Source organism: Miscanthus floridulus, chromosome 2 (genome assembly GCF_019320115.1).
Source record: "Miscanthus floridulus cultivar M001 chromosome 2, ASM1932011v1, whole genome shotgun sequence".
NCBI lineage: Eukaryota > Viridiplantae > Streptophyta > Magnoliopsida > Poales > Poaceae > Miscanthus > Miscanthus floridulus.
The window spans coordinates 5,243,959-5,268,225 of record NC_089581.1 but is presented as its reverse complement, the minus strand read 5'-3'; the positions used below and the strand labels follow the sequence as shown (position 1 = coordinate 5,268,225).

At 43.8% G+C, this 24,267-nt stretch overlaps 1 protein-coding gene across 1 annotated transcript; it reads left to right on the top strand.

The window, feature by feature from the left end:
- The first annotated feature begins 337 nt into the window (after positions 1-337).
- LOC136537738 (uncharacterized) lies at positions 338-3,083 on the top strand. Its single transcript, XM_066529695.1, has 2 exons — positions 338-469; positions 1,130-3,083. The coding sequence occupies exon 2, from the start codon at positions 1,139-1,141 to the stop codon at positions 2,471-2,473; it is 1,335 nt and encodes a 444-aa protein (XP_066385792.1). The 5' UTR covers positions 338-469; positions 1,130-1,138; the 3' UTR covers positions 2,474-3,083.
- Positions 3,084-24,267: the final 21,184 nt, after the last annotated feature.

The following is a 24,267-nucleotide window of genomic DNA, read 5'->3' as shown; positions in this document are numbered from 1 at the left end:
AAACTAATTCAATAGCATGCTGCAGGGTTTCCGGATAAATTAATTAGATTTTTTTTACAAAAGAATAGATGATCTACCAGAAGGGTAAACGTACTATCATTTGAGAAGTAGGGTGAAGAAATATATTATTATTATTGAAGGAAAGGGAGGAAATGTAAATATGCCCCGTACACGAGACCCATCGCACGTCACCCACCGAGCGCGAGGTGTACATGGGCCGAATCCTCGTAGCAAGCGTGAGAGACTCAGAAACTTTGATTCGGGCATGCGGCCCACGAAGAGAGAGCCAGCTTTAGAGGGCCCGAGACCCGAATGGCCATCCGACACCTGTCCTGCATCGACTTTCTCCAGACTCCAGTCTCCCCCGCTTCGCACACCTTTCCTCCCCTCGGGCGGCCGGTGGAGCGCCGACGGGCGACGGCCACGCGCCCACGCCCTCCCTACTGCGGCGAGGACTCGATCTTCTAAGGTCTGTCTTTCCGCCCCCTCAATTTGCACGCTCTACTTATACCTAGTCATCGTAGTATCGATGGGTTCGGCCTTGTAGATTAGGCCGCTCTGGTTCCTGTCCCAGACCTAGTTCCAGAGACCGGCTGGTTCGCCGGATTAGGTGGTGTGCTGCTGGTGCGCTAGAAGATTTTGGTTACCTTGATTGGTTTGGCGCTTGGGGTTGAGGGCCGTTAAGGAATCGTCGTTTTCTGGTGTTTTGATCTAGGACAGATCAGTAAGGGATTGTGCGGAGAAATTAGCTCTAACCCCTGTCGAACAGTGTGGGGTATGTTATTTATTGCTAAATTTCTTGAATCATGGGGAACATGGTTGAGCACCATGACAATGTTTCAGGTACAACATTACCGTGAATTCCTGGCTCCTACAGATGCTGTAAGATTGTATAGGATTGTTTAGGTTATATTGAATTGTTGTATAGGATTATTCCGGGTGCATACATATGTACAGTTTCATTACAGTGTGTCTCTATTGGGATTTATCTTCTTATTCGGGTTGCATACAGATGTACAGTTTCATTGCAGTGTGTCTCTGTTGGGATTTGGGACCTAGCATTAGATTGCATTGGTGGAACCATTTTTTTTGGGACTTGACGTAGTACTGCATTTTTTTTTATTTGCAGGAATCGGTAATGGAGGAAGAAGAGGAACCACATCTTCCACTAGACATCATCTACAAGATCCCAGAATACATATCCGATCCAGTCTCACTAGCGCGTGTTGCTTCATCCTCCAAGTTATGGCGCTCAATCATAAAAGAGACTGCCTTTCTTGATGGCCTCATGACACGGCACCTCGACCATGGTTTCACCTCGTCCCTCCTCCTTGGCTTCTTCTACCAGGACAGCGCCGAGGCTCCCGACCACTTGTGGCAGCATCACAGGGACAAAAATCGCTGTTTGGCTCCGAGCTTCATGCCCACATCTGAATTGTTACCATTTGCTGGCTGCAAAGAGGGTTACAATCCAACCAGTCCACTGTCCCTTGGCAACTTCATTCAGGGTATTAATTCAAGCCTCAATTTTTATGAGCCTGTTGCATCCCAAGACAGCTTCCTGGTCCTCTGCCATCACTCGAAAGACGCCGAAGGTGATCCCAAGCCAGATGTGGTATGCGTATGCAATCCTCTCACCGGTAAAGTGTTTCATCTTCCTGGCCTTCCATACAAGCCACCACACCACTATGCTTTGCTTGTCACTGATGATATCAACCTCGATGGGCGGATGGCCCAATCCTTCCGACTGGTCGCCATTTGGAACATAGGAAAAAAGTTTATCTATGTGTACTACTGTTCAAAGAGTAGAGCATGGTGGAGGCCTGCAGACTTCCCTGATCTAATGGCTGGCCTGTTCCTAGCGTCATCATCCCCAGCTGCTGCTTCCCATGGTGCCATCCATTGGATCTGCGGGTGCTGGAAAAGCTTGGCGCCCAGTCATGTTGTGACGCTACATGTCGACGGGGAAGAGCTGTTATACCTGGAGCTCCCATCTGAAGCAAAGCGCAACAAGACACCGTTGCTGGCAAATTCTGTGGATGGGGGGCTTCTGTTGCTGCTCATGAAAGGTCTTCACATGTCGGTGTGGAAGCATAAAGGTACTGGTACTGGCAATTGGGTTCGTTCTGAGATGGTCAATATGACAAGTTCCTTGCCGATGCGGGTGCGTAAGATGCATGCCAGCGCAAAGATCAGATTAGAGATTTTCCGAGGGAAGAGTGGTGTGGTGGTGCTATGGATCGAGGGGGAAGGTCTCTTCACGTTCAGCCTTGGTAATCGGTCAATGAGGAAGATTGACAACGAGCATGTCACAAAGAAGTACCGGTTCTGCCCATATGAGATTGATTGGCTATCCTGTCTTGCAGTCACAAACCTCATCAGCGATGGCTCACTGTCGCTTGACACAGAAAGGGAAAAAGCTCAATGCAAATGGAGGTCTTTGTTGGCAAACAATATTCCGAAAAGCAGATGACCATATAATGTCAAGGTATGAGTTACATATGGTCTGTCAGTGGCATGTCAATGATGGCTTCTGCATTACATTTCTAGTTCCAAGACAAGAGTCTACTGATTGGAGGACAAGATGGGGTTACCATATGATGTGTGAAAAAGAGATTGCTGCAACGGTTGATGTATTTGCGGGTATTGGCGGGTGTGGTCACTTTGTTCTAGTAGTGGACTTAGTTTTGTGCTATTCCTTTTAGTATTATACCTATATGTCAGCTCGAAGCTTTTGTAAAATAAAAGGCGGTTAAAGTTGATAACTAGTGAAGGGCGGGCCTGGTGCAAGCGGTAGAGTCTTACCGCCTGTGACTGGAAGGTCCCGGGTTCGAGTCGCGGTCTCCTCGCATTGCACAGGCGAGGGTTAGGCTTGCCACTGACACCCTTCCTCAGACCCCGCACAGAGCGGGAGCTCTCTGCACTGGGTACGTCCTTTTAAAGTTGATAGCTGGTGGTTAGGTTGGTTTGTTCTGCCGAGCTAAGGCCTAGTGCTTTGTGAAAATCAGTTTGGAACTGAATTAGAACAGGTGGTGACTTCTGTAATTTTGTTGCAATTAAGTAATGATGAAATACGTTTTACCTGTCCAGGGAATTACGTTTGCAGTTGTTTGTTACGATTGTTGTTAGCACCAACTGTTTGAAACTTAAATCTTGTGGTACTCTCGGTATCATTAGATTCTTTCACAGCACTGCGACTGTGATTGGCTGATTGCATGTACCGAGGTAAGTTCTGTGCTGCATCGTCGTTGTGCTTGGTTAACTCTTGACTCTGCATCCTGGTTAATGATGTCAAACCTTGGTTAAATATGGCCTGTTATCAGTGGCATGTCAATGGTGGCTTCTGAATTACGTTCCCAGTTCCAGGTAAGAGTCCACTGATTAGAGAATGTTTGCTCCAATACAAGGGTAGATTTCTTCAGCCTGTTCCGGAGGCCGTATCGTATCGTGGATTATTTACTGCTGGCTGGTTTGGTGTGAGAGAAAAACACTGTTTCTGGCTGGAAATTTACGATCGTTTACGAGCAAGCGAACAGGCTGCTTATTTTTAGATCAGTGCAATTGAGTACCTCAGTCAGAGTCGTATTGTTAACTCTTCTTTTGTAGCTAGGCTGTTATAAATTTGTCTTCCTTTTATAGCTAGGTTGCTATAATTTTGTCATTGGCATGAGGAATTCTAAAACTTTATATATGTTAACCGTTTTAATATGGATGGTAAATTTCTTACACCCATACTTTTTTCCCTTGTCTCTCACTCCCACTCTTATCCTCTTCATGGGTGGCAAACATCAATCCACAGCACAGTTTGAGGCCTTAGAGCTACAATATCTTCGTTGGCGCCATATGTCACTCATAATATGGAACTGTGTCTGAACTCTTCGGTAATACTTACTACATCTGTCCACGAAAGAATGCAATTATGAAACCGTGTCAGTCAAATTAGTTTAAGTTTGACTAAGCTTATAATAAGTAGTATTAACAATTATGTCTCCAAATAAATTTATTACGAAAGTATATTCTATAACTAATCTAATGGTACTTATTTTATCTCACAAGTGTTAGTACTTTTTCATATAATTTTAGTTAAAGTTTGAATTGTTTGACTTCTCGAAATGTGAGAATTGCATTCTTATGTAGACGGAGGGAGTACAGACTATTTCTCTAAAAAAATAGTTACCGACATAATTGTTGAAAATTGTGACCCACAGCAGTAAACTGGCGTATAGCAGTACAGCCATGAAACTAAGTTGCTAATTGATGTACTGTGTCTCCTCTTTGGTCTCATGCATTGCGCTTCTGTTATTAATTGTTGATTGTTGATGCCTTGCGCTTTTGGGCTTTTGTTTGTTGAATGAATACACACCAAAGTTAGAATCTTGGGTCGGCATACCCTAAGCTAAAATTCTAGATACGCCTTCGAGGTACATCTAGCAGCGTTCATGATATGCTATATTTCTAATTTATTTTGTGATCCTACCATGGAGTTTTGCTGACGTGTTGATTACCATATCTGCTTGCAACTTTGCTAGTTGCTGGGAGTGTGTTGTCCGAGCTGTCTTTCCTGTTTTGCCGGGGTTTTCTTTTCTTAGTTTCTTTTTTTTTCAGTCGGAGTTGTTTCAAGTCGGAGTGGTGGAGGTTTTCTCTGCCTGTAATTACTTTTGTACAGTTTTTTTCTTTTTTATCGTCTAATAAAATTTGCGGCAAAGTTTTTGCGTCTTTTCTAAAAAAAAACTTTGCTAGTGAAGGAGTTACCCTTTGAATTGAAATCCATGCACTTGTTCACTGGATGCAGGCCCCTCAACAGATGTGGATCTTCGTCATCACCCTCATCGGGGAGACCATCCGTCTCGAGGTTCTGGGTTCAGACACCATCAACGTGGTGAAAGCAAAGATTCAGGATCGGCACCGCCTCCTCTATGATGGGAAGTGGCTGGACGACAGGCATACTTTGGACCATTACGAAATCCACAGTGGATGCAGCCTCATCCTAGATCTCAACCGCTGAGGGATGCGAATGCCAATCTTCATCAAGATGATGACAGGCAGAAGAAGAACCATCACCCTTGATGTCCAGAACACAGATACCATCAGCACTGTCAAGGCTATGATCTATTATATGGATGACATTCCATTGGACCAGCAATGCCTCACGTTTGATGGCAAGCAGCTGAAGGACGGATGCTCTTTGGCTTATTACAACATTGGCAGGGAATCAACCATCTGTCTGGCACGGATGCAGGTGCAACTTATCGTGAAGAACCCCAGCGGCGGCAAGACGCTGAACCTCAAGGTCGCCCCATCAAAAACTGTTCGCAATGTCAACGCAAAAATTAAGCAGCAGATCCAACTCATCCTTGATGACCAGCTCACGGAGGACTCTCCTAGTTTAGCCGATTACAACACCGAGAACCAATCAACTCTGCACCTTGATCTCCACTTCCAGGGCGGCACGCCGATGCCGATTTCATCAAGATGGTGCACGGTAGCGAGAGAATCTGCCTTGTGGTCGCGAGCTCAGATAGCATTAAGGACGTCAAGGCAAAGATTCAAGATAGAATCGGGACTCCCTCTAACAGTCAGCTCCTCACCTATCATGGGAAGCAGCTGACGGATGACAGATTTACGTTGGCTGATTACCACGTTAGGAACGAATCAGAAATCGAACTTGAAGATCACTTGGGCACAGGGATGCATATTTTTGTGAAAACTCTTGCCGTCAAGATCTCGATCCCTCTCAATGTGGACACATTTGACACGATCAGTGTGAACAAGGCAAAGATTCAAGATCAGCAGCGTCTCATGATTTTCCGGAAACGGCTGGAGGACAACCGTACTTTCTCCGATTATAACATAAAGGATGGAAGCACTATCCAGCTCAAACTACGGTCATGGGGTAGCATGCAAGTGTTCGTCAAGGATGTTAGGGGCAACACCGCAACACCATCACTTCTGAGTTCGAGAGCTCAGATACCATTGCTGATATCAAGGAGAGGATTCATTATATGCAGCACATTCACCCTGGAGGGCAGCGTCTCATCTATGCAGGGAGGCAGCTGGCCGACGATCACACCCTTGCGGACTGCGGCATCTCAAAAGATTCCACGCTGCATCTACTACTACGCCTTCGTGGCGGTCAATGAGATTGACGCCAAATCGCTGCCCTTCTCTTTAATCAAGTTCTGCAACATGTGTGGTAGTAAAAATAGTCCAGAGTATTTGATAAGAAGCACTCTCCTGTGTAGTCGTGTGTTATACTTAATTGTAAGTGTTACATACAGTGATTCATACAATATTCCAGCTTGGTTTGCTTCGTTTATATATGCAGCAGGTCATGATTCTTGTCCCTAATCTAGTTGCTCATATGCTACTGCCGTACATGGTGCTGTTAGATTGATCTCCCGGCCAATAAGCCCAACGACCTATTGGGCCTTGGTCACGCGTCCTGATCGGGGGCGCCCAACCCTACATAGTTGGTGGGCCCCGTCGCACTGCGCTATATATAGAGGTGGGGGCCGACGGCTCGAGGTACGAGGTTCGCCGTGAGCCGCAAACCCCACCGACAAACCCTAGATCGATCTAAGAGGGCGCGCAGCCAGCGACGGGAAGCTCCGCTGACTTCGCCGTCGTCACTGCTACGCCGTCCGTCTGCACTGCATTGACGTCCGTGCAACCTCTACTCCACCCGTCACTGTCCGTGTGCTGCCTCCATCACCGAAGCTGAGATGGCCAGCTCAACCGCGACTCCCTCCGAGGGCTCAGGTTCAACACCAGCATCCCTCTCCTTTCTCTCACTCTCTGCTTGTTCTAGTTCATCATGTTCAACAGCACATCCGCCTAGATCTACCCTAGTCGATCCACAGAAATTAACAATGGTATCGGAGCCTTTCTAGCGGTAGATCTGGATCGGGGAAAGAAAGAAATCGAACCCTAACCCTCAATCGGGTACGGGAAAAATGTGAACAGATTGAGACATGGTCTCAACATCGAACCCTAACCCTAAATCAGATCAGGTACGGGAAAAGTGGACACGATTTCAACAAAAAAAAGGAAACCCTAACCCTAGCAGTTAGTTAGCCTAGGGTGTAGATCTCGGTTTTCCGAATCAAAAGCAACGAAAAATGAATGAAAAGAAAAGTGAATTCGAACTCGATTCGGATTCAATAGAAGCAAACCCTAACCCTAACTCTAGAGAGCTCGGGAAAAGGAAAGAAAGAACCGATTTCAAATCGGGGGAAAAAGAAAACAGTGGCCATCCCAACCCTAACCCTAACCCTAATCGGCAAATCGGGCCGAAAATCCGAACAAACGAATCAAAGAAAGGGGAAGAAAGGGAAGGGGGTGGCCTACCTCGCCGTCGCGTGGCACCGCAGTCACGCCAGCGCGCGGGAAAAAGAAAGGCTGGCCGGGGCTCCGCTCGCCGGGATCCGACCACAGGGGCGCCGCGGCCAGGCCGCTCGACGGCGGCACGCTCACCCGCTGGGGAGCGCGCACGCTGGCGAGGGGGCCGGCGACGGCGCCGGGACCTCGCTGCTTCGCCGTGGTCGCTCGCTCGGTGATTGACTGAGGAGAGAAGGGGAGAGCAGTGAGGCAAAGAGAGAGAGTGTGCGAATGAAAATGGTCGCTAGGGTTGGCTGACTGCGGCCAGGGGGGTTTGATCCTCCGAGATCGATGCCTGGTCGTCGGATTCAGATCGACGGCCAGCGTCGCTCCAGGCCGAATAGAGCCCAGGCGGGCGATGCTGCTCGGCCGGAATCCCGGCCCAGGCCTAGGTTGCGGCCTGGGCGCGGGGAGGCGCCGCGCGCGTCCGCGGGATCATAGGCTTTTTGGCTCTGGGCCGCGCGCATTGACATGGGCTTTTTGGCTCTGGGCTGCGCGCATTGACATGGGCTTTTTGGCTGGGCCACGCGCACTGTTGCTGGATCGGGCCGAAATGGCCAAACAAATAGTACAGTCACAGTTTTTTGATTTTCTTATTTTCCAGAAAACAATTTGAACAATTTGAATTGAATTTTTATGATAATTTTCTGTATAAAATTTATCCAATGATATTTTTTTGTTCAGTACATAGTAAAGTTGTTTCTGAAAAATAGGAAAATGATTATTGAATGTTAATGTTTTCGCTGCGTATTTAAAGTAATTATGGACTTTTAATTAAATTTGAACCAACGGGAGAATTTGATTTTAAGAGCCAAGAGATAAATATGAGTTGATTATGATATTGTTATTTTCTGACCAACGTTGTTAATAGCAATATTATAATTTTAATGATTATGCATTATTTCTATTTCTGCCCAACGGTGATATAGATTTAATGTATAAAATAATTGTATGTTTTAATTTTGACCAACGTTAAACTAAGGCATGCAATTATTGTTGTTATTATTTATGTTCTTATACTATTTGAATTGTGTTTTCAGGAGGATATAACTTGATGAGTTGTATCAAAGAGATCCCCACTCTAAAAGGTGATAACTATATTGAGTGGAAGAAAAAGATAGACCTGGTTTTTATCCTCGCTAAGGTGGATCCACTGGGTTGTCACCACACCATGCCCCAGAGAACCTGTGGCACCGATGAGGGAGACAGATGAGACTGATGCTGCATGGCAGAACAGAGAGCAGGATTTTGCTCCCATAAAGATGTCCTATGACCTTGAGCATAGGAAATGGGTCACTACCAACAAGAAGTGTTTGGCAGTGATAAAGAATACGATTGAGCCTGCTATTGTGGGCTCAATTCCAGACTGTGACACGGTCACAGAGTACCTAGAAAGAATAAAGAGTCGGTTTACTGGCTCTTCAAAGACATATGCAACCCAGCTAATCAAGCAGCTGGTAACAAAAAGGTACTTTGGTGGCGACAGTGATATTAGAGAGCACATACTGAGAATGAGCAATCTGGCATCTAAGCTTAAACCAATGGATTTGGCACTCAAGGATGAGTTTCTTATTCATTTGATTTTTGCTTCTTTGCCCAAAGAATTTGACACCTTTGTTGTTAATTACAACATACAGCCTGAAAAATGGGATTTAGAAAAGCTCATAGCCATGTGTGTGCAGGAGGAGGAAAGAATAAAAGTTTCACAAGGTGGTACTGTCAACTACCTAAAAGATAAGAAAAAAACTATAATAATAATTCTTCCTCCAAGTCATCTAGAAAGGGTCCCATACAACAGTCTCAGAACAAGCAATTCCCAGTGGATAAAGACCAGTGTCTCTACTGTAAGAAGATGGGATATTATAAAAAGAATTGTTCCGATTTCTTAAAGATAATTATAAAAAATAAAGGTGAGAACATCATTACATTTATAAATGAATCCTTGTATGTAAAGTTTTCAAAATCTACTTGGTGGATTGATTCAGGTGCAACTATTCATGTTGCTAATTCATTACAGGGATTTCGTTCGATGAGAACTTTGCAAAGAAGCGAAAGTTTCATTAAAGTTGCAAATGGAGTACAAGCAGATGTTGAGGCTGTTGGCGATCTTCCACTAGAGCTTGCTGATGGCTTCATACTTATTCTTAGAGATGTTCTTTATGTACCTTCTTTGCAAAGAAACTTGATTAGTGTATCAAAGTTGGACCATGATGGTTATGATTGCTATTTTGGAAATGGCAAATGTCAGATATTGTTTAATAATAGATGTATTGGTCTTGCCTTCCGACAAGACGAACTTTATTTGTTATCACTTCATGAAAATGTGAATTTTGTATGTGATGTGAATGAAAATGTATCCTCATCGAACAATGCAAATAGAAAACGAAAAAGAGCTCACGATGCGTTGTCGAAATTATGGCACATCGTTTAGGCCATATTTCGAGAAAGAGAATAGAAAGACTAGTTAAGAATAATATTCTTCCTCCATTAGAGCTCTCAGATTTAGAACAATATAGAGATTGCATAAAAGGAAAGTATGTAAAGAAAATTAAGAAAGATGCTAAACGAAGCGTAGGAATTCTACAGATTATTCACACAGACATATGTGGTCCTTTTCCTGTGAAAAGTGTAGATGGTTATGATTCATTCATAACATTCACAGACGATTACTCTCGCTTTGGCTATATTTATCCAATTAAAGAAAGAACAGAAGCGTTGGATAAATTCAAAATATTTAAAGCAGAAGTTGAAAATCAGCATGATTTAAAGATTAAGATAGTCAGGTCTGACCGTGGGGGAGAGTACTATGGTCGGCATACCCTATATGGACAAGTTCCTGGACCTTTTACAAGGTTCTTACAAGAGAATGGTATAGTCGCCCAGTATTCAACACCGGGCGAACCTCAGCAGAATAGAGTAGCTGAAAGGCGTAACCGTACCCTGATGGATATGGTGCGTAGTATGATAAGTTACTCCACTTAACCGATGAGTCTATGGATGGAGGTGTTAAAAACCGCTATTCATATTCTCAATAGAGTACCAAGTAAGTCGGTGCCCAAAACACCGTATGAGTTGTGGACAGAAAGAGTACCCTCACTTAACCACTTGCGTGTGTGGGGGAGCCCTGCTGAGGCTAAAGTTTTTAACCCAAACATTGGGAAGCTAGATCCTAAAATAGTGAGTTGCTATTTCATTAGCTACCTAGAAAAGTCAAAAAGTTTTTGTTTCTACTGTCCTAACAGACATATAAAGTTTGTGGAAACAAGACACGCTGTCTTCCTAAAGGATGAAATGATTAGGGAGAGCATGGTAGCTCGAGAAATTGACCTTGAAGAGAAGCGGGTATATGCACCCACTCCGATCATTCATGAGCTATTTTTCTCACTACCTGCTGTTGCTGCACCAACAGTACAAGACATTGTAGTGCCAGTATCTGTTGTTATCCCGCCTGAGGCAACAATAAATGATGATGAGGAACCTGTTCCTCAGGATTCTAAAGAACCTATTGCCACACATGAGGGGGAGCAACAACAGCCTCAAACAGAAAATGTGCCAAATGAGGAGGCCCCTAGAAGGTCTCAAAGAGTTAGAAAATCAGCTATTCCTGCTGATTATGAAGTGTACAACACTGAAGAATTTCAAATGGAGGATGATCCCACCTCATTTGAAGAAGCCATAAAAAATGATCATTCATCAAAGTGGCTTGAGGCCATGGAAGATGAGATGAGATCAATGAATGCAAATAAAGTTTGAGATTTGGAGATAATTCCTAAAGGAGCCAAAACAGTAGGCTGTAAATAGGTCTAAAAAATAAAACTTGACTCTCAAGGGAATATAGAGAGATATAAAGCCCGACTTGTGGCAAAAGGCTTTACACAAAGAGAAGGGATTAATTACAATAGGACCTTTTCTCCAGTCTCATGTAAGGATTCCTTCATAATCATAATGGTATTAGTGGCACATTACGATTTGGAATTACATCAGATGGATGTAAAGACGGTATTTCTCAACGGAGACTTAGAGGAAAATGTTTACATGGCACAACCGAAAGGTTTTGTCATGTAAGGAAAAGAACGTTTAGAATGCCGCCTAAAGAAATCCATTTATGGATTAAAACAAGCTTCAAGACAGTGGTACTTGAAGTTTGATCAGACAATAAAGAATTTTGGGTTTAAAGATAATGTTGAGCACAATTGTGTCTACGCAAAGTTTAAGAATGGGAAGTTTATCTTCCTTGTCCTGTATGTGGATGATATTTTACTTGCTAGTAGTGATGTCAGTCTACTACTGGAAACAAAGAAGTTTTTGTCCTCAAAATTTGATATGAAAGATTTTGGTGAAGCTTCGTTCGTTCTAGGGATCGAGATTCACCGAGATAGAAGTAAAGGGGTATTAGGACTGTCACAAAAGGCATACATAGAAAAAGTCTTAAAGAAATTCAGTATGCACAAATGTAGTCCCTCACCTGCTCCTATAGTCAAGGGCGACAGATATGGGGATTTTCAATACCCCAGGAACCAATATGAGATCGATCAAATGAAAGTGGTTCCATATGCTTCAGCTGTCGAAAGCTTGCAATATGCTCAAGTGTGTACGCGCCCTGACTTGGCATTTATTATCGGGTTACTTGGCAGATTCCAGAGCAATCTTAGAATAGAACACTGGAAATTGATAAAGAAAGTCTTGCGTTATTTGCAAGGAACGAAAGGCCTCATGATGACGTATAGAAGATCTGATTCACTCCATATAGTGGGATATTTAGATTCTGATTATGCGGGAGATAATAGAAAATCCACGTCTGGATATGTGTTCACTCTCGCAAGAGGAGTTATTTCATGGAAAAGCTCAAAGCAAACCGTCACTACATCATCCATAATGTATGCCGAGTTTATAGCGTGTTATGAGGCAACGGAGCAGGTGAACTGGCTAAAGAAGTTCATACCCGGTTTGAAGATGGTTGACGACATCAATAGACCACTGAAGTTATACTGCGATAATAATCCAGCAGTACAGTATGCTCACAATAATAGGTCAAGTGGTGCTGCCAAACATATTGACATAAAGTATTATGTTGTGAAGGATAAAGTCCGGGATCAAATGATAAGTCTTGAGCATATAAGTACCGAAAAGATGCTCGCGGATCCGCTTACAAAAGGCTTACCACCCAACGTGTTCAGAGAACATATAGCCGGCATGGGTTTAAGAGAAAGCCTATGATTCCTGAACTATAAAGGGCCTAAAAGTTAAAGTAACTATTTCAGATCAGAGACGTGCATTGTAGCTGTTAAATCTATCGGCGATTGACCGTGACGATGAGACATGCTCTATGCATCATCTGTGAAGAAATGAGTAAGGATAAAATGATTGAAGTTTAAAGTTTAAGGATAAAAATAATAGTGAGATCAAGGGAGAGAATGTTAGATTGATCTCCCGACCAATAAGCCCAACGGCCTATCGGGCCTTGGTCACGCGCCCTGATTGGGGGCGTCCAACCCTACATGGTTGGTGGGCCCCCGTCGCACTGCGTTATATATAGAGGTGGGGGCCAGTGGCTCGAGGTACGAGGTTCGTCGTGAGCCGCAAACCCCACCGATAAACCCTAGACCGATCTAAGAGGGCGCGCAGCCAGCGACGGGAAGCTCCGCTGACTTCGCCGTCGTCACTGCTACGCCGTCCGTCTGCACTGCATCGACGTCCGTGCAACCTCTACTCCACCCGTCGCTGCCCGTGTGCTGCCTCCATCATCGAAGCTGAGATGGCCAGCTCAACCGCGACTCTCTCCGAGGGCTCAGGTTCAACACCAGCACCCCTCTCCTTTCTCCCACTCTCTGCTGGTTCTAGTTCATCATGTTTAACAGCATATCTGCCTAGATCTACCCTAGTCAATCCACAGAAATTAACAGGTGCATCTGGACTCTAGCACTTCTTTTTTTTTAAAAAGAAAGATTTTATTAATTTTCAAGTGTAATAATACATCATGGTTATACGGAGTCTTGAAAAGGTTCTTACGGCATCTGCTTGATAAGAAAGAACACAGACTTTTTTTTTAAAAAAAAAAAAGACATACACAACACAATCTACTGATACTCACTCCAAATACTAGAATGTCTCTTATGTTTTTGGAAGAATATGCCTTTGGTCATTCGCGTCAGGTGTTGCGAAGTCTCCACAACAAAATCCGAGAATATACTTTTGGCCATCTGCTCCAAGTGTTGCGAAGTCTCCACAACCAAATCCAATGAATCCCTGCTTCTGAAGAATAGTCTACATATGAAGTTACTTGATAAATGAGTACGTAACCTTAAACTGCAAAGGAGAGTAATATTTCTTTTCAAAAACTAAATTATTCTTGTATGACTAAAGAGACCAACAAGTTGTGACCTTTCCTAACAAGACAATAGACTTCAACACTATGCCTATGCTCCCTCTTAACCAAGGGCTATGATGTTCTGGTGTTGTGGGTATTTTCTATGTTTTAATTTGTGCCTATATAAGATTTTCAGGCCTACTTGGCCAAGCAAGTCTGGAACATGCTCCTGCTGGAAGGGCTTCGTCAGAAGCTGGCTGCACAGACAACAACCCGCGATACGATGACCATCATTTTGCAAGAACGGGAGGCGACGAAAATCACAGCTATCATCACCTTGTGGAGCCTCTGGACAAATAGAAATGTGGTCCGGGAAGAAGGAAGAAGGAGAAGTGATGGGGATATTGCCCGAGGAATCAAAGCCTACTGCTATGAATTGACTCAGATGGTGGCGGAGAGTACCCAGAGAGCAGCTCATGCTGTGAAATGGTCTAAACCCCCATGATGGAGTGTTGAAACTGAATTGTGATGCTTCATTCAAGGCTGAAAATATGTCTGGGAGCTGGGGCTTTCTGATCAGAGATCACGATGGAGATGTTGTACTGACGGGAAGAGGGAAACTGAACCATGCTCTTAGTGCCTTCCAAGCTGAGTTGATATCATGTCTGCAGGGTGTTCAGGTAGCGGCAAATTTGGGTGTTGGCAAACTCATCCTGGAAACAGATGCTTTGATGGTCCAGCAAGCAATGAGGTCGGACACTTTTGATACAATGCCTGAAGGTGCGCTGGTTGAGGAGCTCAAGTTTTTAGCTCATGTGAATTTTATTTATTTTGAATGTAATTTTCTTAGTAGAGTTGGCAATAGGGCAGCACATGCTATGGAGCACATGCTATGGCTGCTCTGGGTTATGGTTGCATCGAAGGGGAGGAACTCATCACAAGTTCTGTCACTGAAGATGTTCTTGTAATCGTTTCTGATGACTTATCAGTTTGAGTAATGAATTTGTCAAGATTTAAAAAAAAGATTTTCAGGCCTAGTTTCCTTATAAACTAGGCTAATTATATTCTTCTTAATTGAAAGGCAGAGCTCTTGCCATTACTTAAAAAAAAATACATAAGCCTAAAGCCACCAGTCTTAAGGAAATCAGCTGTGTGAACTCTGAATTTATCTGGAGTAGGTTTGTGTAACCGAGATTGGCTCATGGAATTAGTAGATTGATTAATCATAGTAGCGAGTACAAGTATGTTTATGGGCAACGATCGCTAAGGTTAGGCTTATGGAATCAGAACGAACACTAGGATCATTGCTGAACATAGATCAACGATCAAACCTACTGTGCACATGTGGGCACAAGTCCGGCAGCAGCAAAACTGTGCAGGCCTAAAGTGAGCCCAAGATAAGCCTGCATGCAGACAGTCTTCTTTTGGTGGTGTTCTAAACAAAATTGGCTCCCATCTTTTCTTTGCAGGAAACGACCATGGAGAATGGCGCGATGCTGCAGCTTCCGGCAGAAATGACCGACAAGATCCTGTCTCATATCAGTGATCCTGCCTCCCTAGCTCGCCTTGCTTCAACATGCAAGTTTTGGCGTAATATCATAAAGGACAGAACCTTCCTTGATCGCCTAATGAGGCGCCACCATGACCATGGTTTTACTCCGTCCCTGCTTGTTAGCTTCTTCTACCAGGACAGCACTGAGTCTCCTCAACAGTTATTGCAGCATAATAAGGGCAAGTGGCGTAGTTTGGCACCGAGCTTCATGCCCATGTCTGAATTGTCAAAATCCATCGGCAGCAAAGTCAGTTGCAATGCACTCACACCAGCTAAGCTTTGTACCTTCATTCGGGGTCTCGGTTGCGATCTCAACTTATACCAGCCCATTGCATCGCAAGACAGCCTCTTGGCCCTCCGCCGCCAAGGCACCAGTGACCAAGCCCAGTCGGACAAATTATGTGTCTGCAATCCTCTCACTGGTGAAATCTTCCACATACCTTCGATTCGAATTGCATCACCTGACATGTATACCTTACTTGTCACCGAGGATGTCGACCATGGCAAGTGCGTATCTCAGTCCTTTCAGCTGGTAGCCATTTGGATCATCAGACAAAGGAGGTTTTTAATTGGATCCTACTGCTCAAAGGTCAAACATTGGATGTGGTCTTCAGAAACTCCTGAGCTAATGCCTGGCCTCTATGTGGTGCAGTCACCTGCAGCCACTTTCTCTGCGGCAGCTCGACTAACTGGACCCTCACTCACATTGCCACACGCTGCATATCGCCACACATCCAACGTTTTCATACCTAGAGCTCCCTCTTCATGCTAAACGCAGCAAGGCGCCATTGCTTGCAAGTTCTGCAGATGGGGGGCTTCTGTTACTCTTATTGAATGGCCTAGAGATGTCACTGTGGAAGCATGGCAGTGACGCCAGCAGCTAAGCGAAGATCAACCTGGCAAGTTCCTTGCCGATAAGGGTGGTCCAGATGCAGGCCAGAGCAAAGATCAAGTTGGAGTTGTTCCAAGGGAAGAGTGGCACGGTAGTGCTTTGGGTTGATGGTGAAGGCCTCTTTCTTTTCAGCCTGAGCGATGGAAGATCGGTAATGAGCGTGCTACAAAGAAGTATACGCCCTGTTCGCTTGGTTTATAAGCCGTACTTTTTCAGCTAACAAATAATATTTTTCTCTCACAATAAATCAGTCAGCGATACTCAGCTAAGCGAACGTGACAATAACTTCTGCCCGTATGAGATCGATAGGCTATATCCTGCCTCTCAATCATGAACCTTGTCGTCGACGACTCCTTGCTGCTCGATACTGGAAGGAAAACGATGCAACACAGATGGAGGAAAATAGTGGCAAGACATGAAATAGATTAATAGAATAAAGAACATTTTGATGTCATGACATGGCTTCTGTGCCCGCCACCGCGCAGCGATTTTTTTTAGGAAGATCCGCGCGGCGATTGGGTCACCTGGTCGTTAGCGTCGCTCGCGGTGGGTTCTTGTGGGCCGAGCGCTTGGAACTTGGACGCCGGCCAACCTGGGCCGGTCCAGATTCGTTTTCCTTAAAACGTGGCCTGGGCCGAGTTCTCTGAAAAATCATTCTTTTATTTATTTATTACCTATAAATGTATGTACAATACATTATACATATAGTAATACAAGTAGGAAACAATATAGAACAAGTGGCACGTGGACAATGCAATCTACATGGCAATGAACGCTACACACAAACAGAGGCACGTGGACAATGCAATCTACATGGCTACGAACGCGGCGGCGGTGTCGAGCAGTGGCGGAAATATGTATAACAAATATATGTCTCAGTAGCTTTTCAATGTTTTTACATATATATATTTAGTACTCATATCATCAAAATAGAGTGAAATGATAATTTTTTAGCTATGCAATCGAAATTTGTATAGGTATTTAAAAAATCACTATGCTTTTGGGGGGGGGGGGGGGGGGGGGCGCTGGTTCCGCCAGTGGTGTCGAGCGCGACTGCAGTCGTCGCGCCAAGCTTGTCAGCCGCCGTATCTCCGTCTTGGTCTGCAACTCAGTTCTTTTCGATTACTTCGTCATCTCTTGCTGCTTTGGTTCTCCGACGCAGGTGGTTGACTGCCGCCCACACGGCAAATGACAAGGAGACCAGCAAAAGCTGTGGCCCACGGTCATCGTGGCTACACAAAAAACACGAAAACCCGGAGCTCACTGCATTTTTTTTTTTTTTTTTTTGGCTCCGTTCGTTTAAAGGAATTCGAAGGAATCTGAAGAAATTTGTGAGAGAGTGAACGATAAATTTCGGCCATAAACAGTGAATTCCGGCTAAAATTCACACAAGCCGAACGGTCCCTTTGAATGTGAGCCCATCTGACCACCGCGGCCATGTGACCACCGCGGCCGCGCCCATGTGACTGAATATGAATGTGAGCCTTCTGTATAGTTCCGTTGGTTCCTCGTGACAAAATTTGTTAAATTTGCATCCTTCCACCCAGCAGTTTCTACGTGTACGTCAACACACATGTAGGTTGGTTCAGGTTCAGGTTCAGGTAGTCCAGATGATGTTGCAGAACTTTCAGAACAAGGTTGCAGTTATTAGCAAAGCTTATGGCAAAACATATACATGGCACTAAAGGCTGTTTGGGACTGCTCCACGAACTCTGCCCATAAACTTTACCGTGGAGCAGCTTCACAAAAACCAACTCAGAAGTTCTGCGACGGGAAAACAATGAAGTTTACAGTTTACCCTATCGATTATGATTGTTATGAGTGCAACTTGCTCTTTTTTTAAAACTAGCAAATATGCCCGTGCGTTGTAACAGGATAAAAATTATCGTCCTTTCATTACCGATTAATCCATAGCTTTGTAATGTTTATTTACTTCTTGAATAATTGTGTTTTTGACTCTCATTCATGAGCAACTGCAATAAGCTAAAGTACAATTCGTGATGTGCATATAAAAAAATATTAAATGAAACTATTTCTTCAACAACTGCAACTCTCATCTAACTCTATTTGTTTCGGTTTACTGCAAAATAGAAGAGAGGAGAAGCTGGTTTACCACTCTTTCTTCTAATAAGTGTTCTGTTTCCCACCTTCTCCAACACATGTCTGGTCTGTTTGGCTTACCCCATATTCAGTTTGTTCGGCATCTTTTTTCAGTCGGAACAGTGTTTTTCTCTCAGAACAATTCAGCAAGAACAGTATTTTCAGCCAATTTCAACCAAAATTCTGTCAGCAGAACGGGACCTCTATCTCTTCTTTGTCCATCAGCTTATCTCTCCAGCACACTGCGCACCTGATCTACAGACCGAGATGAAACTCCAGGTGACCTTTTCACGTGGGACAGCGGCTGCACAAGACGTAGGTGACGCTTCTGGGCAAGCGTGGTCGGCAATCGGCGCGATGAGCACACACGCAGGACAGCGGCTGTGCAAAGGCAACCGCCACGCTCGAACTTGGTCCGTGAGGGGCGGCGCAGCGCGCTGTGGCTTGAAGTTGTTGGTTGGGGGCAGTACCCTTGGTTCAGCGTCAAAGCCAAAATTCATCAGCAATGTTAGTAAGGCTGGAGATATGTACGTAGAGGTGCAGCCATGGAGGTACGATCGTCACGGTCTATACAAGGCCATATCTCAGTTGGTATCTCCATGTCAATTTAATTAATGGATCAGAGGTCCAGACTCCAAATCAATGTAAAGATATAATATAGCTCAGCGTAATTATGGTAATATGCAATATGGTACTTGACGACGCGTGTCCGGCCAGGATTCTAGATAATGATGACTAACAACGTTTCTGCTACATGTTGTATAGAATAAGGACTATGCAAAAAATAAATTTGCAATTTCTACATAGCGACAGAAAAGCAAATTTGAACGTATTGGGATCGTGTTCCGCCATGAAAAAAATAGAAGTGTAAAGTCCTTGATGAACAAAAAAAATGAAAAACAAAACAGAATTAAAATCAGGAAACTCTTTGTGGTTTATTCGGGGTCAAAATCTATTTAGATTAGGAGTGTTAGTCAGAGAAGTCTTATACATATGTCATACATATAATAGGAGGGTCCTAGACACATATGGCCATGTTCGGCTTATCCCATATTCGGCTTGTTCAGCTTCTTTTTTCAGCTAGAACATTGTTTTCTCTCATAACAATTCAGCTGGAACAGTTTTTTTCAGACAGTTTCAGCTAAGTTTTAGACCAGCGAACGGAGCCATAACAGAGACAGTTTCCGCATTTAGGCGACCAGGACTGCAAGAGACAGACGTCGTGCCGTGTTCGAGTCCTTGTCCAGATATAATTTGTTTTGTTTTTTCTTTTTCTTTTTGCATGGCTGTTCCGTTCTGCTACTATAAAAGAGCGCACAGTTAGTTAGGGAGGCCAGGCTAAAATAATGGTACCAAAAAAAGTGGAGAAAATTTTGCCTCTTTATTTAATTTTTTTTAAAAGTTGGTACCATATTGTAATAATATTCACTTGGGAACCTTATGAGTTTTTTCCCCTTTTGGTATCGTGTTAAATCGTGATGCTGATGTCTGAGTTGCGCTTAATACAATACAGTCTCTCCGTGCTTCTGACTTTCTGGGTTGTTTCTACATTTTTAGGGCAGTCACAGTAAAGAAATTAGTAGTTTTTATAACATAGGATACCATATAAAAAAAGTACTGTTTTTCAATTCATGGTTTCTATGAATAATAATTATTTTCTCTTTCTTTCTCATAACTCTACCTTCTTCCTCCAATGGGAGTGTGGCACGAGCCCTCTAGAAACTGGTGGTTTCTCCCCAATAACGATTTCATGATTTCTTGGTGCATTGGGTCAAGAGAAGACCTGATTTCTTCATGAGAAAACCATTTCTAGGATTTTTGCTCTCTTTCTTCATTAATTACGTTACCATGTCAGTATTTTACCTACGTGGTAAGTCATTTAATGAGGATAGAAACCATCGTCAATACACCATTGGAACTGTCCTCATGGGATTGGTGCAAGTAATGCCCGTGTACCCTTTTCAGGTTGTCAGGTTGGTTAAATCAGGCATGAGTTCATTCAATTTCTTGATGCATATTTAAGGTTGCTCACTGAACTTTAGTATAGTATTTTTCTCTCACAGCAAATCAGTTTCAGCTGGCTTATCAGCTAGAATCTTCGTAGGGCCTGTTCGCTTGAACTTATCATCCGACTTATCAGCTAGAATCTACAATATTTTTCTCTCACAACAAATCAGTTTCAACCGACTTATCAGCCAGCTTTAATACCAGCCGAACAGACCCACGTTGCAAGCAAACTGACATGAAAGGTGGCAAAGGAGATAAAATATATATCATATACTATACTTTAATGCAACTAAGAATATATTTAAGGCAAGCATCTGTAATTTGATTGATACATACATCGTCCGATGTAGGGTCCGTCACCTTTTTCATTTGCGTAATGAAAATAAAATCCTTTTATCTAAAAAAATACGATTTCCCCCCAGCAATTTGGTTGGTACTCCTGGCGCTATGATACGTTTTCCTCCTTTTAGAAAGATTTTTATGTGTTCATCTCTTCTTTAAGAGCATTCCTGCTTAAGGCATCTGTAATTTGATGGGTACTACTGTATATTTTTTTTCCAGCAATTTGGTTGGTACTGCTGGCGCTATTATAAGTTTTTCTCCTTTTTGAGAGATTTTTTAGGTGTTCATCTCTTCCGAGGAATCAATTCCTTCCATCCGATCAGGGCCCTACAGGCTACAAAGCCAAGGAGAGCTCAAAAAGGGGTTTGTCTGCTCGACGCCTCGACCCGACCAACAGCGACCCACCGAAACCCCTCGGCTCGACTTGAACTTGACTCGAAGAAATGTTTTTATTTTTAACACTTTTTTAAATTATTTTTAAATTTGACATTGATTTTTTTATTTTAAAATCTAATACTTTTGGTCGCGTATATTGCCACAGCGTAGCCAAACAACGCTGACGCGCCATGCATCACGGCACGGCAGCGGTGATGACGTGACACTTCCCCGGGCCCTGGCCGTTGACGTGGCAGGCGCTGCCGCGCCGCAGATCTTGGTGCGGCAATGCCGCGCCACGGCCCACGGCGCGGCGAAGCCAAATACAGGACCGCGAACCGGCCTCCCTCCCCCCACTATCTCTCTTTCACTCTAGTGAAACGGATCGAGGGGGAGACGCGCTCGCCGCCGCCTCCGAGGCTACCGCTCACACCTCCCCCCACCCCACCCCCGGCGACCACCCGCCTCCCTCTCTCCCTCTCTCCTCATTTCTCCCTCTCTAGGCCGCTCCAGGAGCCGTGCCCGTCGTTGGCGCAGCGGCCTCTTCCCCACCGCTGGCCAACCTCTCTCCCCATTGTCTCCTTCACCTGCACCCCCCTATCCCTTCCTTGGCGGGGCGGCGGTGTGCCGCACCCCTCTCCTTCTCTCTCCTGCTCCTAGAAGAAGCCCGTCGGTGGCGGCCACCTCGTCGCTATTGGTGGATTTGGCTAAGCCCCAATCTTTCCCTCGTTGTCTAAGGTACTCCCCTTGTGTATTTGTTGATTGAATCGAAATTGTTGTTACTTAGAGTTAAGATGCAAAATTAGTTTGAATGATTAGTTAGTATAGTTAGTATAGTTAGTCCCCCTGTTCGTTGATGCTGAAATTTGGCCTATGCTGATACTTATGTTGAAATATTGTGAGAGGAAAATATTGTTTTATGGCTGAAAAGTAATTCTGAATAAGCTCAAGCGAATAGGGTGAGTATAGTTAGTTAGTTTAGTTAGTATAAGTAGTATAGTAAGTTAGTATAGTTAGTAAAGTTAGTTAGTTTAGTTAGTGATGTTAATGAGTCTAGTTAGTTATTGTATTTAGTATAATTAGTTATTATAGTTAGTCTTGTATAGGTGTTAATATTAGATTAGCTAGTCTAGTTGAAGGATCATGTCAGCAAGACGTCCATCGTTGATGACTTAGCCTTATTTTAGAGTTCATGTACTACTCCAATTAATGTACTTTGTAGCACTTGTGGTTGAAGACTTTTGCTTCAATTTGTAAACTTAATTAAGTCATGAACTTGTGCACTTGGTCGACTTAATTAACTTCATGTCGAACTTATGTCGAACGACGCTTATCATGTCAAACTTATGTAGTCAAGAACTTCGGTCTTATGTACCAATTTGTGAACTTAAACTCTTGGTGATTTATTTGTGAACTTATGAAATTATATTTGTGAACTTGTGGTCTTGGTCAAACGAATCTTATTTGCTTCAAATTGCTTCAAACAACCTCGATGCTCAATCCTTAGAGGCTGGTTACGCTGGAAACATCGTCAGGCGCTGTCGCGCCATGAAGGATGGCGCGACAGTTCACCGCATTGTGGTGGATGGCGCGGCAAAAGCTGGGCCACACTGATCCCACCACATGCCTTACATGCTTAGCATAAGGGGTTCGACAAGTTTCGTACTGCTGCCTCTCCTGTATGTGTAAGTGCATCTAGCCCTTTAGTGGGTTTTGGTAAATTGAATGACAACACAATTAAAGGTCTAGTAAGTGTGCTAAGTGTTGAGCAGGAAATTGAGTCTATTGCATATACTTGTGGGTTGTGTATTAACAAGTATATACAAGGTTCAACTAGTAGGCAAACTTGATGATATGCCACATTGTGTTAAAGTAAATGCCAAACTATGTATTGTTGTATTGGAAGTTTTTGGAAGCAATCTAGTTCAATGAAAGCAAACATACTTGGTAAATAACAATGTATAGTGGATATAAGTCGGTCTCTACATTGGTTTGCTTACATGGATGAATATATGAAAGATCAATTGGAATGTCAAGCCAAAATGAGAAGGGAATAAGGAATTGTGAATTAGCTTGACCATATTGATGTTGATCCATGTATATCTCTATGTGAGACAAACTGAAGCTTGATTGATCTCAACATTCATATCTAGAAAATATTCAAGCAAGGATCAAAATATTGAAGAAATGATTTTCAATGGATGCTTAATATAATGTGACTTAAGTATGGCTTGATAGGGTGAAGATAGCAAGGAAAGGGCTTTGAGGTACTAAGCGAAGGTGAAGGGCAAGCGACGTCTTAGCGACCGAGGTACCATGGCTAAGGTGAAGAAGAGAGTACTTGCATTGAGTCGAGGTACTAATCAAGCTATGATGGGTCATATTGTGTTGAGGATCAAATCATTAGTGGAAGTGACTTGAAGCCATGAAGATGAACTCATATGTATGGAAATGGTTTAAGTCACATAATCAAGGTATAATGAGAATGAGGAAAACATATTCGATAATAGAAGTTCTCCATTGCCAAATGAAGTGGCAACCAACTCAAAGGCATTTACATTCTTTTATGCTTTGAATTTGAGTTTAGGGAAAGCCGTACTATAAAGAGGGATTCTAGTACAGTTGGTCAACTGTGCAGCCAGATGCTCAAAACTTTAGATCTACATCCTCTTACCCAGCCAAAGCAGCCAGCCAAAAATCTCCAGATTCTACCTATTTTGGCTAGGGCGGCAGTGCCGCCCATAAACGACCGTTGGGACCCAAGAGGTACAAATACCATTTGGATCGGCCCACAACAGAGAGCCTTCTTCTCCAACGGTTCAGTTCGAAACTGAACAAACCAAAGCTCACCTCTCTCTCCTCCATTGTTACTCCTTCAAGCTCCCAAGCAATCCTTGATTTCCACCATCAAAACTTAAGAGAAAAGGAAGCAAAACTCGATTGGAGAGCAGATCCACTGATTCCCAAAGTCTAAGAGCATTTGGTTCATGTTTGGCTGGCGGTTCTAGGGTTTGTTACTCTTAGAGCTTGCTCCTAGCCGGCTAGGCGTCGCCTTTGTGCTTGCCAACTCGTGTGGCAGCCTTGGGAGGTTTGTAACCTCATCCTACAGCTAAGAAATTACCCCTCACTTCAAGAGTTCATTCTCTTGATTTGAGAACGAGGGCAAGGCAAGCCTTGGTGGTGAGCCAATCCTTTTGTGGATGCCTCAACAACGTGGACTTAGGCAAGCCTTGGTGGCGAGCTGAACCACGGGATAAATTTTGTGTCTTGCATGCTTCACTTTGTGATCTTGCTGGTTCAGCTCTTTGCTAGCTG